This window comes from Arachis stenosperma, chromosome 2 (assembly GCF_014773155.1).
Source record: "Arachis stenosperma cultivar V10309 chromosome 2, arast.V10309.gnm1.PFL2, whole genome shotgun sequence".
In the NCBI taxonomy this organism is placed as follows: domain Eukaryota; kingdom Viridiplantae; phylum Streptophyta; class Magnoliopsida; order Fabales; family Fabaceae; genus Arachis; species Arachis stenosperma.
This window is the reverse complement of record NC_080378.1, coordinates 114,801,486-114,819,664: the sequence shown is the minus strand read 5'-3', so window position 1 is coordinate 114,819,664 and position 18,179 is coordinate 114,801,486. Positions and strand designations below refer to the sequence as shown.

The 18,179-nt window shown below is 27.6% G+C and overlaps 2 protein-coding genes and 1 pseudogene across 2 annotated transcripts; 2 read left to right on the top strand and 1 right to left on the bottom strand.

Moving 5' to 3' along the window:
• Positions 1-6,297: 6,297 nt before the first annotated feature.
• LOC130962009 (adenylate isopentenyltransferase 3, chloroplastic-like) lies at positions 6,298-7,700 on the bottom strand. Its single transcript, XM_057888090.1, has one exon. The coding sequence runs from the start codon at positions 7,527-7,529 to the stop codon at positions 6,522-6,524; it is 1,008 nt and encodes a 335-aa protein (XP_057744073.1). The 5' UTR covers positions 7,530-7,700; the 3' UTR covers positions 6,298-6,521.
• Positions 7,701-11,041: 3,341 nt separating this feature from the next.
• On the top strand, positions 11,042-11,251 carry LOC130964697 (small nucleolar RNA U3; annotated as a pseudogene).
• Positions 11,252-14,248: 2,997 nt separating this feature from the next.
• LOC130960625 (uncharacterized) lies at positions 14,249-16,342 on the top strand. The gene is made up of 9 exons (XM_057886071.1): positions 14,249-14,307; positions 14,408-14,448; positions 14,654-14,685; positions 14,791-14,819; positions 15,124-15,160; positions 15,340-15,396; positions 15,730-15,806; positions 15,917-15,990; positions 16,074-16,342. Exons 1-9 carry the CDS (start codon positions 14,300-14,302, stop codon positions 16,091-16,093), a joined length of 375 nt encoding a protein of 124 aa, XP_057742054.1. The 5' UTR covers positions 14,249-14,299; the 3' UTR covers positions 16,094-16,342.
• The last annotated feature ends 1,837 nt before the right edge of the window (positions 16,343-18,179 follow it).

Genomic DNA, 18,179 nt, shown 5'->3' with positions numbered 1-18,179 from the left:
AGCCCCTACCATCTCTCAGGATTCCAACCCGAACCGTCCGATAACCGTCTTACCGAACACAATTTAATTTTAATGTACTGTTTGGTATAAAAATAGTTTTACACGTATATCTAATTAATAACATCCCATCAACAAAACTAATTGTACATCTTTGTAAAATATTTTATACTAAAAATACATTAAAATTAAAGTCTTGATTATCATGATGAACAATTCCACCATGGTCAAGTTCCGAAGACAAAAATTTGTGCCTCCAAAAAAAAAGTTGGATCTGAAATTGATATTGAAATGAAAAATTAATACAAGTTGTGTTTGGATCTGAAAACGTATGATTGATACAAAATATCTTATGGAGAAATGTTTAATTTGTTCGTTTAAAAAATAGTAATTTGCACAAATAAATTAAAGTACTCCTTTTATAAAAAAAAAAAAAAAAAAGGTTTCTAATAATGCTCTATCTTGTGTAATATGTTATATTATTATATATAGCAGGGGAGTGGTGCAACTTGTTCCACGCCCTCACCTTCTATGTTATCTTCTGCATAAGTGATAAACTTCTTATCATGGAATATATATGCAATATAAATATATGTATAGTTGTGTTATGATGTGATTATAATTTCAATAACAATGGCGATCGAGTTCATTACTGTAAGACATTGATGATGCCGGCAATAGGGTGTGGTAGTGCTACAACAAATATAATAAATATATATAAACATTAGTATTTTATTTTTGAAAGAAATAATAATATAGAGTGCGCATGCATGATGCATCACATATATATATATATATATATATATAATGCCCATTATCTTTGAAAAACACTAGATAATTCTTTTCTTAAAAAAATTAAAACCTCCATAAAAAAAATTTCATAAAATTATTGACCATCTAATAACATATCTCAAAAAAAAAAAATTTATGATAAATGTCAAAAATTGAAAGAGTCATTTTCATTTCTATAATTTCTTCCCATTATTAGCACCCTATGTAGTGCTTATTAATTGAATAAAATTTTCCTACTATATTTAATAAATAATCAACCATTTTCATCATATAAATTTATAATTATAAAATGTGTATACTAAATAAATTAATTATCAAATCAGTATCTTTATTGAATATATGTTAAAAATATATAAAATAACATATACATAAATATATAATAACTAACTTAATTTTTTATTTTTTATGTATATATAACATTTTTTAAAAACCTTATTATATATAAATTTTATTATATTTAACTAAGAGATACTAATCATGAATTGTCATTATCAGGGAAGAAGCTGGGACAGCATGGCTTTGGAGATAGTGGGATTCATTCTTTGACTTTAAAGCTTAGTTACGGACGAATAATATGAGAATCCAACCCATAAAAAAAGAGGGGCAATGTAAAAAAAAAAAAAGAAAGAAAAAGAAGAAGAAGAAAGATTATCTTGGTCCTTTTGTTCCATTGTATAACAAACAAAAATCATATCTCACACAGTATATAATTATTAATATAATCAGCCAAATGGAGTGGTCAAAGACTCACACAATAGAGGCTGGATTCCAATTTTTTCATATATAAAAAGAAAAAAAAATCAAAATAATTGTTCATTAATTAGCTTAATGAATATGATTTTCGTTTATAGATTAAATGTGAAATTTAAGCATTACATTTGCAAATAGTTTTATATTTAAGTTTTGGTGAGTATAAAAAGAATATCATTTAAATTATCTCCAATTAAAAAATATTTACAATTTTACTAATTTGAGTTGGTCGAGTAATTAACTCACTTGTCTGTTTAAATAAGTGTCGAAAATTTAAATTTCACCTTATGTATATAATAATTCATTAACTAATCATAAATTTTTAAATGAAGTTTTGATCTGTAATAAATTAATATTTGATTTTCCAAAGACGTGAAAAAAAAAAACAAAAGAATATCCATGATTTTATAAATATATGAGCCCTTAGATATCACATTAAATTAAATATTTTCTAGTTTTCTATGTTGAATATACTATAAACTTCCCTTAAATTAAACCTGCTATTTGCCGTTATTAATTACTACTAACCTAATAATAGTTACAAGAATGAGTTTTTTTCCATCAGTTTAATTTCATGTATAATTTTCTAAATTCATGAGACCTGCCTAACAGATAAATTTTTAAAATTTTTTTAGAAAATTTTCTAATCTTTTTAATTAAAGGTGGTGAGGGCACTTTATAAATGGTAGGACCAATTGACCACAATGCAAATGCAATGGGCATCTTGTACGGAAAACACTGTTATGTTGCTCTTTGCACTCTGCACCTTTTAAGGATCATCCCTTCTCACTTCCCATGGAATCTTTTCCAATTGGTGTATTAATTTAAAAGATTTATATTAATCATATTTAGTGGTTTAGTGGCTCATCACTTAATTTCTTAATTAAGTAGTTGAGCATGTAAATGCTATCTTAACTAATAACTAATTACTTGGTTTTTCAACTAAGTTAAGCATGTAAAATCTATCTTAACTAATAATTCATTATTTAGTTTTTTTTTTTTTAACTAAGTTGAGCGTGTGAATTCTATCTTAATTAATAATTCATTCCATATGTATATTTTTATTAATGAAACTTTGAAATTTGTTATGAGAAGTCTAAATAAAAAATAAATGAAGAATATAATAATGTGTCATTTCCAATTTTTTCTTCCTTTTTTTGCTTGTACCAAATATGTCAATAAGTCTCATCGAATAAAGGAAATAAAGGTTATTTGAGATATAAATTTAATACATAAATTATCATTTAAAATTATATTTAAAGAAATTATGAACTCATCATACACATGAAAAAATACTGTCTATCAATATACTAATTGATAATTTTGTTTTACCAAATATATTATCTATTATCTATTATTTATTTCATAACATTTTTCTTTAATTTGTTATTGTTCAATTATTGTTTTCCCTTATGTAAAATACCCTTTTTTCATATATTAAAATATCATAAAGTATTTTTCTTCTCTAAGACTTTAAACGAAAAGTCAAGACCATTGATTAAGAACTTAAAATATAATTTAGATGTTAACCAATATAACAATTATTGTTAGTAGTATTATTATTATTGTTGTTGTTGTTGAATAAAAAATAGATTAATAGACACAATTAATCTACTAATTAATAATGATAATAATAACCATGGGCAAGATCTTAGGCACGTCTAGTGCATATTATTCTACTAATAACAATGATATTAACGGTTAATAATCATGAGAACTAATTAAGATTTAATTAAGATAGTTATTGTAAAAGTTATATATGATTGCTTCCAGTTCTTTAATATTGTATGTGAATGATTAGATGTTTCATCAGATTTAAATTTTTATAAAAGTAAAGGTGATTGTGGGAACTCTAAAACCTCTTCTAAAATATCTGAAGGTTGACTTAATTAAATTTCTAATAATATATAGGATCCAATAATTTGATTAACTAGTTATTTAAAGAAAAAATCCAAATTAAAATATTTTTATTTGAAGCGAGTACCGGTTAAGAATAGAAAGAAAGAAATCTGGAATATAATGCCTATGTCTATTGTGCCTAGCATGGTTAGAGAGTGATGGAAGAATAATTATTTCTTTCGGAAAAAAGAAAAAAAATTCCTTAATACCCAATATAATAGGTCTATTTTTACATGGTCATTTAATTTAATTTTAATATATCAATGTGTGGTTATATTAAACATGCGCATATTTGTCTTTCTTTTTTTTTTTTGGATAAGATAAGATGGACACATTTTTTATCTATATTATTCAAGTTAAGTGAATGCAGATATAAATTAAACAAATGCATTCTCCCAAAAATATTCTTTACTCATCCTAAAGAATAAACTTACATGTTGATTCTAATTCAGTACGGGGTATAAAAATTGGAGGTCCATCTTAATAATACAAATTAATTTAATTTGAAATAATAAAACCCACTAAAAGAAGGTGAAAAACGAAAGTCTAGAAAGCATTATTCACTAACATGATGCTGCCACACCAACTTGGGTAAGTTGATTTTGACTTATTGTCCTTATTTTACTTAATAATAATGGATGCACTAAAAGTTTATTAATAAAATTATTCAAAGGAATGGTGTTTTTGGGAGGTTAGCCTCATAAATTCTGATAAAAAGAGAAGAGAATAATAAACTCAAGAAATACTACGCTAGAAAAAGGATCTCTCTAGTTATACTATTAGTAAGTAGAGTTCAACTCAAATATTAAGGAAGTTTTTATAGCTTCAAGATATTGAATTATATAGGTTAATTTCAATATTGTTGAATAAAATAATTATGTAATTAATTAAGTTTGTAGAACAATTTGATATTATTTTTCAAGTTGTTCATAGGAATATTTATGCTTTCGCATGTCGCAGTAGTATGAGAGATAATAAATTTGTACACTTATAATTATTGTGTACTTTATTAGTATTTTTGACAAATATTTAAGTCAGTTAAAAATAGATCATTAAATAATAGAAAAATAATTTTTTTATAGCAAAATATTATATATTCACATATATGAAGTCAAAAATTAAAATTAGAGATCATTTAATATTTATATTCTGACTTTGTTGGATGTCAAGACAATTTTGATCCATTGTAAATATATTTACATGTTTATTGAAAAAGTTTTTTAAAGATCAGCAATGTTGAGAAAATATTTATTACTCTTTCTACTAAAGCACTTGAATATAAAACACATTTTAAAGATATCTAATTAAGTGACAAACACGTCACAAATTATATATAGATATATATTTGAAAGATCACTTGAGTTATTTTGTAATAACGTGTTAGTAGTATAATATTTTAAATTGATATTAAATAAGAGAGTTTAGAGTGTTTAAGTATCTAATGAGTAAATTAACACAATTGCACAAATTCCATAAATATATGTGTATTTAGTTTATAAAAAACAAATATTCAAGATCTTTTGTCTGGATATTATTTATTTATTTATATAGGTGTCATATTATTTTATGATATATTATTTCAGTAGGAGTGTGCATTTAGATGCTCATATAATTTAGATAAATTTATGAATATGGATATTTCTGTCAAAATAAAGTATTTAGTTTTGTTTTTACTCTAATTCATGATCTCATAAAGTTTATTAAAGTTGGACCAGTTGAAAATAGACATTCATATATAAGATCATTTTCACATATAATTTCTAAATTTTCTCATCTAAATTTGATCAGTGTCGTTGAGTATATTAATATAGTAATCTTCGTGGTAACATCACGACACTGATGTGATTAAAGTTGTGATAATTCCATAATTGATATATGAGATGGAGCAGATTATTAAAGTAATCAAGGAAATAACATTCAAATGTGCGCATAAAGTTTATAAGATGTGATTAACTCAAGAAAATATATATATATATATATATATATATACATAATCCAAGTAAAAAATTGTTAGAAAATTATAATTTTCTAATCTATTTATGGACAATACATATAATTGATCATAACTAAATTAGTTATTTCATATTATATGACTTATATAAGTAATTTTATTTACTGTTATAAATACTAATAAAATAAATTATTATTATTTTTTTATTTGAAATTAAATGAGAATAAAACTAAAGATATTATTTTGTTTAGGTTTTAGGATTTAATTGGTGCTGCACTCAAATATAAATAGTGACTTTAGAATTTTAGTTTTTAACATATCAAAACTGCATTTGTAGCTCTTTTTTTCATAAAAAAGTTTTGATTCAGCCTTATTAAAAATACAGAAGATTTTAATTGAAAAAAATAAAAAAACAAACTCTTCTAATCATGTTGACAAATTTAAATACACTTTCCTATTCAAATATTTTTTTTTCTTAATAATTTGACATGAATGATCTTAGAATTAAGAAATTCTAAAAAAATTTCAACATATAAAACATGACATGTGATTATCGATATATTACGAGAGATTATAATAGTTAAAGATCACATGCTTATCAAGTAAAAAATAAAAATAAGATCGAGGATCAATTTTATGTATGCACCTCTATATATACTAAATGATCTCATTTCATTTTTAGAAAAAAATTATTTGAATCTGTGAAGCCACACATTTAATTAATATTTAGTGATTATTGTTAAAATATGTATTACTTTCCTTCTTAAATAATTCATGTATCTAGACATATATATATAAAACTAGTTTTTATATATGCCACCTAAACTCTTATTACATCATACAATAATGGTCGATTAAAATTAAATTTGTATCATAATATTGTCAAAATTATACAATATACATGCAAACTCCTCAAATTAAATGGAAGGGTATGTACTATATGCAATGATTTCATTCACATGTCATAGTGTATATAAAATATATGATCTATCACAAGTAATAGGAGGTAAACTTTTTGTGTTATTATTATATTATTCTCTCAAAACTCTCTTAATTTTCATCTGTGGCTACAACAATTCCTTTCACCCAAAATGAAAAAAAATAAAATGAACTTTGAAGAAAATCATGATGATCACACACATACAACACTCTCTGATGAAGCTGGAACACTACTACTAAATCCAGAAACAACTCTATTATTGGAAGTGATGGATGATGATGATGATGATGATGAGTTGTTATTATATAAAAACTTTGCAATAATCATAGCACTAGGCTCCAACACAAACTTGTTCCATGCCTTATTTGCTTCTTGTCCATGTTTTTGAAAAACAGGTGTTGCATCCAACCTATGAATCTTCCATCTCTTAACATTCCTTAGCCTTTGGATTTTTCCAAATTGTTTCCTAGCCAAGTTGCAAGTGTTGACCTTGATTTCATTGATTGCTTCATCAAGCAACCTTTGCTTTGTTTCTTCATCAACAACACGTTCTCTTCTAAAATACTCATCAAATTCAGGCACCCCAATTGCTTTTCTAATCCCAATTGAGTAGTCCTTATTATTGGGATTGAAAAAGGGTCTAAGCTCATTGACCATACCATTTAGGTACATTTGGTCAACCCTTTTTTGCACATATGAATCAAGAACATCCATTTTCACATCCACCCAAAGGCAACAAAAATCATACCTTGATCTGAATTTGTAATCATCATCATCAATTAGGGCTTCAAGGTATGAATTGGATCCACCAACTATGATTGGAAGCTGTTCCCTCCTAGTGATTGAGTCAATGGCACCTAGTGACATGTCACAAAAATCATAGGATGTGAAATCAATGTTGGGATTTTGTGTCCCTAGTAAGTGATGTGGCACCCCTTTTTGCTCTTCTTTGGAGATTTTGTTTGTGACTATGTCAAGTCCTTCATACACTTGGATTTTGTCTGAGTTGATGATTTCTGAAGGAAAACATGTTGCAAGGTCAACAGAAAGCTTTGACTTTCCAGCTCCTGTGGCTCCCATGATCAAAACTACTTTCTCTTTCTGAATTTGCCTCACATTCAATTTTGGGACATTGCTAGTAGGAACATTTATTAAGGGTTGTGTTAATCTAGACATGAACATTGAAATAGTGGTGGTCATGGTTTAATTTGAACAAACAAAGATTTGGGTCTAATGGGATAGATATATAATAAGATAGAAGAAGTTTTGGAAGGGTGAGAAAAAAAAAAATTAAACTTTGGGGTTTAATTAGGAAGTGTGACACATTGACACATTTAATTTGTTCAAAGGTTGTCACATACACAAGATAGAGAGAAGTGTATAATTAGTAAATTGATGATGAGAAAAATGGGTTGTTGAATATTTATAGGCTAAGGGAAAGTAGAAAGAGGTCAAAAGTGTCACAATCTGCCTCTCTGTTCAAGAATATGTTATTGGAAAATGAATTATTTAATTGTCAACTATAATGGAAGCTAGTGGATGGCCTTGACAAATATTCCTCCAATATTTATATTAACTTTATGCCATATACAAAAATAATGTTTGATGCATGGTCCACTGTGTAGGCTCAAGGAAGGTCCTTTTATTAAGGTCCCATGTTGTTTTATGAGAAACCAATGGGCACTACAGTGGGTTTTGGCTTTGATTTGAGAGTGCCAAATTGCATCAAGAATAATAATATTGATATATGATGATGATAAGGTCATTCTCAATTCTTATTATTCCTTTTTTGGTTTTTTGTTTCTTATGAATTTTGTCTATATATAAAATATATTATATTATTTTATATTCTAATGCTTAGTTTTGAAATTAGTGATTAAAACAGCTTTCCCACTAATCCTACATCACTAGATAGGGTAAAATATTCTTTAACTTTATATAATTAATGAGAAATAATTTAAATGAAAGAAAACAAAAAAAAGCCTTATTAAGTGGATTAGTATACAAGAAGGTCAAATTATATTTAAATGGAAGACCTCATCTTTTTTATTTTTTTATATGTACTAATCATACATATATTTTTATAGTCTCTAGCTAATTAATTAAGTATATATGTTAATTAAATTCTCTTAGTTAATTTGAGTGTGGGTTCTACTAGCTAGCAGTACCAAACAGCATCAACAAAAACGTATAGGTTCTATGCATGTTGAATAATGGGCACCTTCTTTGCTTCTTACAAATGTTGGGCCAGAATTTAATTAATAGAAGATTAGTGTATAAAGAAATGCCAATTAATTATTAATTGTTACTTACTTGAACTTTGACAACTACTTTGTTAATAGTCCTATATATATTGCTTTCTTAACATTAATTGTCTAGTTTGTATGCTTACTTAGACTCTTTAAACCATCATTAAGCAGCTAATTAAGTGATGAATAACAAATTAAATCTCCTTAATATTTTCAATAAATTATGAGCAACAATGCAAGGGGTTGACTTAATTATTAGGGTTAGACAGGGTCTCATAATTTGAGATTTTACTTATTTAATTTCTTTAAACTTAAAATAAATTTTTAGTCTTTCGGAAGGCATTTTCTACTTGGGTTCCGATTAAAATACCATGCTGTCACCATTGATTTTTGTTTATGAAAAAAAAAATATGTTATAGGTATTATATATTTATAACAAGGGAAATTGCATCAGGTAATTAATATCAATATATAATAATAATAATCGGTGGGTTGTTGTTGTACTTATATTATCAACTTATCTTTAAGAGAAAAAAAAAATCATATTTTGTAATATTATTGGAAGTATGAGTATGTTATTGGGTTGTTTAAATTCAAAATTTTGTTTAAGACTAAGCTAATCGAATCAACGAACAAAGTGTTAGCAAAACTTTACCAATTCTAAAATATAACAATGTTACACTAATTAACAATTTTTAAGATTAAGCTAGTTGAATCTTACTTTATGTATATAGTAATTTATTGCATAAACGATAAATTTTTAAACAAATCTTAAATTTGCGATCAATCCGTCCTTAACTTATCGAATTAAAAGATACAGTAAAAAAAATGCAATGCAAATTAAAAATTTTAGCGTTCATTCTTTTAAAATATCACTTTATATATAACTTTTGATAATAAAACAAAAAGTTATTTTTTATATATAATTTTATATAAATAATTAATCGCATATTATTTAAAAAAATATTTTTAAAAATAATTATTTTTAAATTTATTATTTAATCAATTATCTAAACATATCAATTTAATCAGATAATTTTATAAATTGTTTTATATTTTTAATTAATACATTAAAATTAAACTCGTAACACAAGATGAACGATGATGGGTAAATTATAATTTTATAATTTAACCAAAAGAAAGCCACTAATTATACAATGATTGCCATTAAATCTTGTTTCCTTCATGCGCACGTGCATCCCACACAGTGAGAATTGACCAAGTTGCATTGGTTCATTATTAGTGCGGCCATTGGCCATTGCCACCAATTAAATCTTCCAAAAAGCATAGAATTAATGATGGTATAAACGACAATATTTGTGTGAAAAAAGGAACAACCATGACGTAAGGAACACAGCATTTGTTCTCATGAAACAATTAAATTTTCTTTATTAGGGTTTGACAGTGACTCAATCTTGTTCTTAATTTCATGCATGATAACGAAGGTTTTCTATGGCAATACATCTTATTATTATAGAGTATAGATTCTTATGTGATAAACACATATGTGTAATTGATCCTTGTTCGAATTCATCTAACTTAATAGTATATATGTGAATATGAATGAAAAGTCATTTTCCCTACCGTTAATTTTTTCCCCTCAAATCCAACAAGTTGCAATTCAATTTTATGTGCACTACAATTTAAATTCATCTTATTTAATTTGTCCAGTAATATATATCAATAAAAATTTAACTTTAATGTATTAATAATATAAACAATAATTTTATTTATATATGTCACTAATAATTATATATTATGTTAAAAAATATTTTTTTTTATATTAACCGTGTGAATTATAATAAAAAATGGATAGAATTTAAGGACTATTTGATACGGTTAGTATATCAAAAAGTTCAATATATGAGGTTGACATTGATAGAGTAATCTTCCAATAAGAAAATAGATAGCTTATGGTAAGTTTGGAAAATAACATGCATGATTTGAGATTCTTATTGTTGATTGATAAAAACTCGGTTATGAAAGGTACTTTCTTTTATCATCAGGCATTATATTGATTCCTTCACTCAATATATATATATATATATATATATATATATATATATATATATATATATATATATATATATGGTAAATTCTAGCCTACTCTTCTCATAATAACATGTAATTTATCCTCTGTGACATGTCATCTTTTAATTCGTTACTATGTTAACTATGGTTAAATTATTAGTAATTAAATTATAGCAATTATGTAATTAAATACCTCCAAATTTAATTTCAATGCCATCCAGAAATCCCATATCATCATCACCATCACTATCATTATCATCATCATCATCATTATTTTCATCTTCTTTTTCGTCTTCCCCTTCTACACTATCATCATAAAAAGCCATCATAATCGATTTCACGTTCGCAAACTAAACTTAGTCTCACCTGGGCTAGGTTCACAAAACAAAAGCAGTTTTTATAACTAAACACAAAGAACACAAAACACAGAACACGACCTTACTTGAACAGGATCTGTTCTATAGGCTCGTACATCTGTATCCTTGAGTTCTAAGAAGACAGGAACCAAAGTCTGGCGGATGAACTATGACCGTGAGGTCAGAGTGTGATTAATTGTTCCAAAGCGCATGCCATCTGAACGGTGGAGGATCGTTTGCGCTACAACCTTGTGGTCGAGATGGTCTTACAGTGTTCTGACAGACTCAAATCTTTTTTCCTTAGTCATTTAATTAGTTATTTTCTCTAAATACTTATTTCCCGGTTCATCAAAATATGAAACACCCAATGAGTTGATTTTTTCTTTCAATTTCAGAGAGAAATGGGACCGGGGTAAATTGAATTTCTACACAATAATAAAAATATAACTTTATTTTTAATGTTTATAGAAATTATATATTTATCCCTCTTATAAAAATATTTAATTATAAAAGTACCCTACTTTAGTTAACATATTAACTCTTATTGAGTTAAATTAACTCAAACTAAAACTAAGCATCCAATTAAAGCATGTCACGTTACCAGGGGGTAGGGGTGGAAAAAGGCCAGGCGGCCTGCCAGGGGCCTGCAGCCTGGCCTGTGTTTGGCCTGGCCTGGCCTGGCCTGGCCTGTTATAAAATAGGTACAGGCCCAGGCTCTTTTAAAAGCCTTAATACATTAATAGGCCAGGCTCAGGCTTACTAATTAGCCTTATAGGCCTGTCAGGCCTGCCTGGGCCTGTTAAAATATAATTAAATATATAAATAAATAATTATTATTAATAAAATTATGAGATATTTTAAATTTATTATATTTTATTATAAATATTTTTGTATATTTTAAATATGTTAGAAGTTTAAAATTTTTTATAAATATTAAATATATGACATATTATATATAACAATTTTTATTAAAAAATAATTTTTTTAAATTATATTTTTATTTTGTAAAAAAAAAATTATCAGGCCTTTTAACAGGCTTCAGGCCAGGCTACGCCTAGTACTTTATAAAGAGCCTATAACAGGCTGCAGGCCAGGCTCAGGCCAATCAACTGTATGACAGGCCATGCCTGTTAAGAGCAAAGCCTGGCCTAGCCTGGCCTGTTTCCACCTCTACCAGGGGGTAATTTACATGTTGAAATAGAGGGGGTAATATATATTAGAGTGAGACTCGCATAATATCTGAAAAAATAAATTATTTATATTATTATTATTATTATATATTTATTGTATTTAATTTATATTTTATATTTAAATTGAATAATAATAAATAAGAGGTTTTTGTTTTAATTTTTTAAAAATAAATTGTTAAAAATGATTAGTTGATTTTTATCTTTTATAAAGTTATTAGAATTACTGACATAACATTGTTAACAAAAAAAATGACTTAAACTCATAATAAAAGAAAGTTAGTATTAATTTTTATATGTTATAGATAAATAAATAAATAGATGTGCTACTATATGATTTCAAATTCAATATGACTTATTTCTTTAAAACTTGATTATTCGTAAATATGCTGTTATCCTCGCCAAAATAAAGAAACCCAAAAGTATAGTTGTAAAAGAAAAAAAATTAATAAATGAAATTTAACTTTGTATTAAAACTAAGACTTCTTCTTATTGGAAACATAAAAGACATTTGGTTTATTTTTCCAACGTTTGAGACATCTTGTCCTAAAAGATTTTAAATATAATGAATATAATGTGAACATTATTATCAATTTAAATCCTATTATCTTCAAATATGAACATTATTATCTTTTTCATTTCCTCTAAAATTACAATATTAAAACATTTACACATTAAAAGAGGAGAAGATTAGTTAGCTAATAAACGTTATTGCCATTTATCCACATTATAACAACGTTAATTAAATATTTCACACATATTTAACCGTGAGACAATATTAATTTTATTTGAAAATAAAAATAAGATGTTTCAAATATTAAAATATAAGCTAAAAATTAGATCAAATGTTAGGGGGGGGGGGGGGGGACTAAAATGTACTTAAAAAAAATGTTTGGGTTATGTTTATATTTGAGAAATGAAATTAGCATTCATCTTAAAAGTAAAGAAAACGAGTGTTCCACTAATTGTGGTTTAGCTTGTAACGGAGGCACCTTCAACCATAAGGGATATATATATAATTGATGTTCTTCTCCATTAGTGCGATATAACGTTGGAATAGTACATATTCTATCACCAAATTGCCAACGTTATTGAATATAAATGTATTTAGCATGTATCTTTTTAATCTAGTATTCTAAATTATATTTTTAAAATATCTTTATATGATCATTTATAGTAGCTGATAGAATAACTAAAATGATTAAGAGTGTGTTTATAAAGCTTTTAAAGTGAGGAAAAAAAAATTCTATTTCTATTAAAAAGTGAAGTTTAATTCTATTTTAAAATTTAAATTCATAGTTTGGAACAACTAATTGCATCAATAAAATGAATTGTTTTTTACTATTTTATCCTTTTGGTTTCTTTATTTATCTTCTTTTATGATGGAGTTGAAATATTTCTTTAAAAAAAACCTATAAAATCTAAATCTTTACATGGAAAGTAAAGAAAGAAGTGTTTCAAATTTTCACTGGAGGAATGGTAGATTAACAAAAGAAACAAGGAAGAAATAAAGGAAGAGAAAGAAAAGAACTAAGTTAGGGTAAATGTATATTTGGAAAATCAAGTTTTTGATAGAAACAATTTTGATATTTTATTCTTAAATGTTAATTTAATAGTAATAGAATTATACATCAGACCTATTTTAGTGTGTTTTAGTTTGAATTTAATGTGAGAATTATTATTTTTTTTTTTTAAGAATTGAAAACTTACTTTTATTTATGTTGCAAACCAAATAACTCTTTTTTGTGAAAATTTTATTCTCAAGGTGTTTCAAATACACTAAAAAAAAATCAAAATCTACGTATCAATAATCTAACTTAATATGTTTGATCTATGTAATCAACTTCACCTAATAGGATAAGACTTTGTTATTGTTGTATTTTAAACACACTCTAATATAATATGTTAATATTTAATTAAGTAGATAACATTGTACAGAAATATTTATAGTTTTAAAATAAACTAAAATTATATCCTATAAAATATACAATTTTACACTACTCCAAATAATAAAATAACAGAAACCATGGGTGTAAGAAAAATTGACAACATCGCTTGAGAAAAAGAATTGAATTATCCATCATTTCTGTAATAGAAGTGCTTTAGCGGTTGGATACCTGGAATTTCCACTCTCAGTTGTTGAGCAGATGATCAAGTTCATATATCCAATTTCTGTGTTTCAAATGCTATTATGTTTCAATTTTCTCCATTCATAATCTAATTCCTTTCTTTTTTTTGTTCTCATAATTGTGTAGGATGTATGATTTTGATAGGAATGGTACTATGAGCTTTGAAGGTATATGCCAATCCCATTGCACTCTATGCTTAACCCACTATGCTCTAAAAAGAAGCTGAGATTTACATCAATAATCAAATACTATCTTGAAATTTGGAAAGTAGTGTTCTTTCATATATGGGACTTTATTTGTTGGAGTTTGTTTATAGTAGAATTGAAACATGTTCTACCTCACTCTAACTTACTCGTAAATGGTTTGCTCTAGAATTTGTTGCACTCAACAAGTTCCTTATTAAGGTTAGTGTTTCTCTATTATGCATTTGATATGTGAGGTTATTGTCATTAACCTATATTTGATATTAAGTACTTTGATTGTAATAACCACTATAAATGGCTCTTCAGGTTCAACATGCATTTTCTGATCTTGAGAGGTGATTGTTTTATTTATATGCTTTTGTTCCATTCTGTTTATTTGTTTTCAGAACTTCATCTTGCATGTAGTTTCGAGTGATATTATTGTAGGCAATTACATTGTGAATGATCTTATAGGAAAGAAACTAATAACATGAAAGGTTTATAATCAATTAGTTCATGCTTATTTTGGATCGATATTACTGTGGCCTATAGCTTGTTATGTCTAAACTCTAGCTTGTCAGTATAATTGTGCGGTCATATCGCCTTGGATGATCACTTGATTCTGCATTATAACACTTCTTGTTCGGTTCATTGATGCAGGGGTCGTGGCTTTCTTGTCCTTGATGACGTTTTTGAGGTATATTTTAAGAATGATTTCAAAGATGTTCTGTTTATCATGTCACTGGTTTTGCTTAGCCAGACGAGCTTATGGTTCTTATTAGTACTTCCCAAGCTGTATGAAAAAAATGTTGAGTTCCTTAGTTTATGTGTAATGTTGGATGCAACTCTAAATAACTTTGCCGAATCTGTTTCCAGGCATTGGTAAGGATTGGCTTCACGCTGGATTCTCCTGCATTTTACTCTGCCTGTGCGGTAAGACATCTTCGTAGTTTAATTTGTAGTAAATCATCCTGGAGAAGTTGTACATCACATTGACGACTAGTGGTTAAGGCAAAACTATCTCAATTCTCAATGTTTTTTTACACTACTATTATCCATGCCTTAATTTCTGTATGCTCCTTTCTTGGGATAATAAGTTGAAAATGCTTTATTAGTCAGATGGAAAAAGAAATAATGCAATGTGTTTAGCATGTAAATTTATTTAGTCCTTGTTTGATTGCTTTCAACTGCATAGTAGGCCTCTCATCTATGCAATATTGCCATTTAGAAGGCCATGCTCAAATGTTTCTCTTTGATTATTCTCAGAGCTTTGATCAAAGTAAAAGTGGAAAGTTTAGACTGGATGTCTTCATATCACTTTGTATATTCTTACAATCAGCAAGGTATATATATTCAAAGAAAAGCCAGAAAGCAATATTTTTCACGCAATTTTTATTTGACCTAGTGTTGAACTTTCATTTCACTGATAAGGACCTTTTATTATGTCTTTCAGGAATCTGTTTAATTCATTTGATACTGCAAAACAAGGAAGAATTACTCTTGATCTGAACCAGTTTGTATATTGTAGTAAGTACACACTTTGATTGAACGGTGTACTTTATTTTGATTCTGGCTTTCTCGCTCTTAGATATGTTCTACTTCCTTTTCAGCTTCCAATTGTAGAATATGATTCAACTCTAAGAGGACGTATTCTGAAGATGATTATGTATGCTGCACTTTGTAAAATTTCTCAAATGCGTTTCTATAGCCAAGTTAACTTTGTCCTGTATACGCTGAGATAATCATTTTTGAGGTTTAGATATTTCTCCCATTTACATGGAAATTGCTGTAAAATTTTTAATGTTCTTTCTAATGTTATAATCTTAGTTTTACATGATGTCTTGTGAGATGGTCCAGAGGTTGATGACGTAGAATGTACTATACCTTTTATTATGTCTTTCTAATGTTATAATCTTAGTTTTACATGATGTCTTAGGTGGATTAAACAAGTTGTTATATATCAAACACTGCTCTATGCAGCTGAAGATGGGAAAATATGGAATAGGATAGGAGTCCTTAACTGGATATTACTTGCTAAAAGTTAAAGGCAGAACCATTTAAAAGATTCAAAATGGGTATACAATTTTTAGCTAACCTCACCAAGTGTTACAAAACCTAATAAATTGACTATTAACATTACTAGCACCAACTATCCAGTGGTTGATGAACGTAGATGCTCCGAATTCCAACGATTTCCACACTATTTATGTAAGCATTTCCTTTTCCAGTGAAGAAGAGAGGCTACAACCTAAGACCTATCACAATTGATCAAACTTCTTGTTCTGGGGAAGCAAACATGAGACCAAGTCCAACTGTCCAAGACAGCAAGAACTCCCTGTAATGAACACTATAAAAAAAGGTGGATTAGGTGAACCAACAACTACTTCAAGACCATAATAAGAAATATAAAGTAGATACATAAAAGGCAAGCATGTATAACTATGCACAAGTGTTAGTGGCTATATGACTTACATTTTCCTCAGTGTGACTACTTTGTGAATATATATCACTTCCAATGTTCACTCTTCAATTGAGTAAGATGAACAGCATGTTGAGAGTCACAGTTCAAAATGACAACTAACTGCAGAATAAGAGCTGCTCCATTCAAATACATCACCATCCAAAAATTTACAATCAACATAAGTAATTAATAGACATAAAAACTAATTGAAAAGAGACAGTTCTGGTAATAGATTAGCAAGATTACCTTAATTGCTTTAAAGAAAAGTATGAATCAAGTTAAAAAGCATAAATGACTACATTGCCAACAACCATCGGAAGGACTTGCCCCTTACATCCACCAATAGTAAAATCTGAAGCAACATGAATAACAACAGAAGAAGACTGAAGTAGTAATTTCTCGTCCTTCACTGACCCCCAAAATTTACCACATTAGCACATTTATCAGTATGGCATGCTATCAGTGTTGCTAGAATAAAGTTTGTTAAAGTTGAGTGGAGGTGCCAAAATTGTGTATTTTATTAACTGATACTAGCATCAAAGGCAATCAAACATTGTATAGAATTTCCTATTCAATTTAGAATGAAATGCGCCTTACACTTGTTTCAATACCTATCCAATTGTATAGCCTTTGGACGATGATTCCTCTTCGTCTTCTTCGGACGATGATTCTTCTTTTCTTCTTCTTCTTTCTTCGGATTAAAGATCTACCAATTTTCAACCCGGAAGAATCTACAACTGAGCTCATGCTGAAATAAACAGTTGAATCACTCTCATTGAAGTCATCATTAGGCATCATCTTCAACATGATATCAGTTGCAGATTCTCCCAGATTGAAAATTGGTAGATCTTTATATGGAAGAGGTTCAAGTCCTTCCACCATCTCCATCCGCACACAGCTAGAATCTGCCAACAAAATTTCTAGCCAGTTAAGAATTTTTGTTCAACTTGAAATCAACACATTTATATAAACATGTTTAATTCATAAATATACACTTATTACTAGTTGCTTATAATTTCATTGCTAATAAATATTTCAAAAATATTTACAAGAGATTATTGTGCTGACGGAGAATGGTGGTAGTGGCGGAGGCGGTAGAGGGAGGTGGAAGGGGTGCGCCACCACCTTGCCAGTACTTGAGCAAACTAAAAGCTTCCATGGTTGGGAGAGCCAGTCCTACACTATCTCTCTGTGTCTGGGCTTGCTTCTTTAGACTCAAAAAAAGAAAAGAAAAGAAGAGAATGGAATGGTTGGG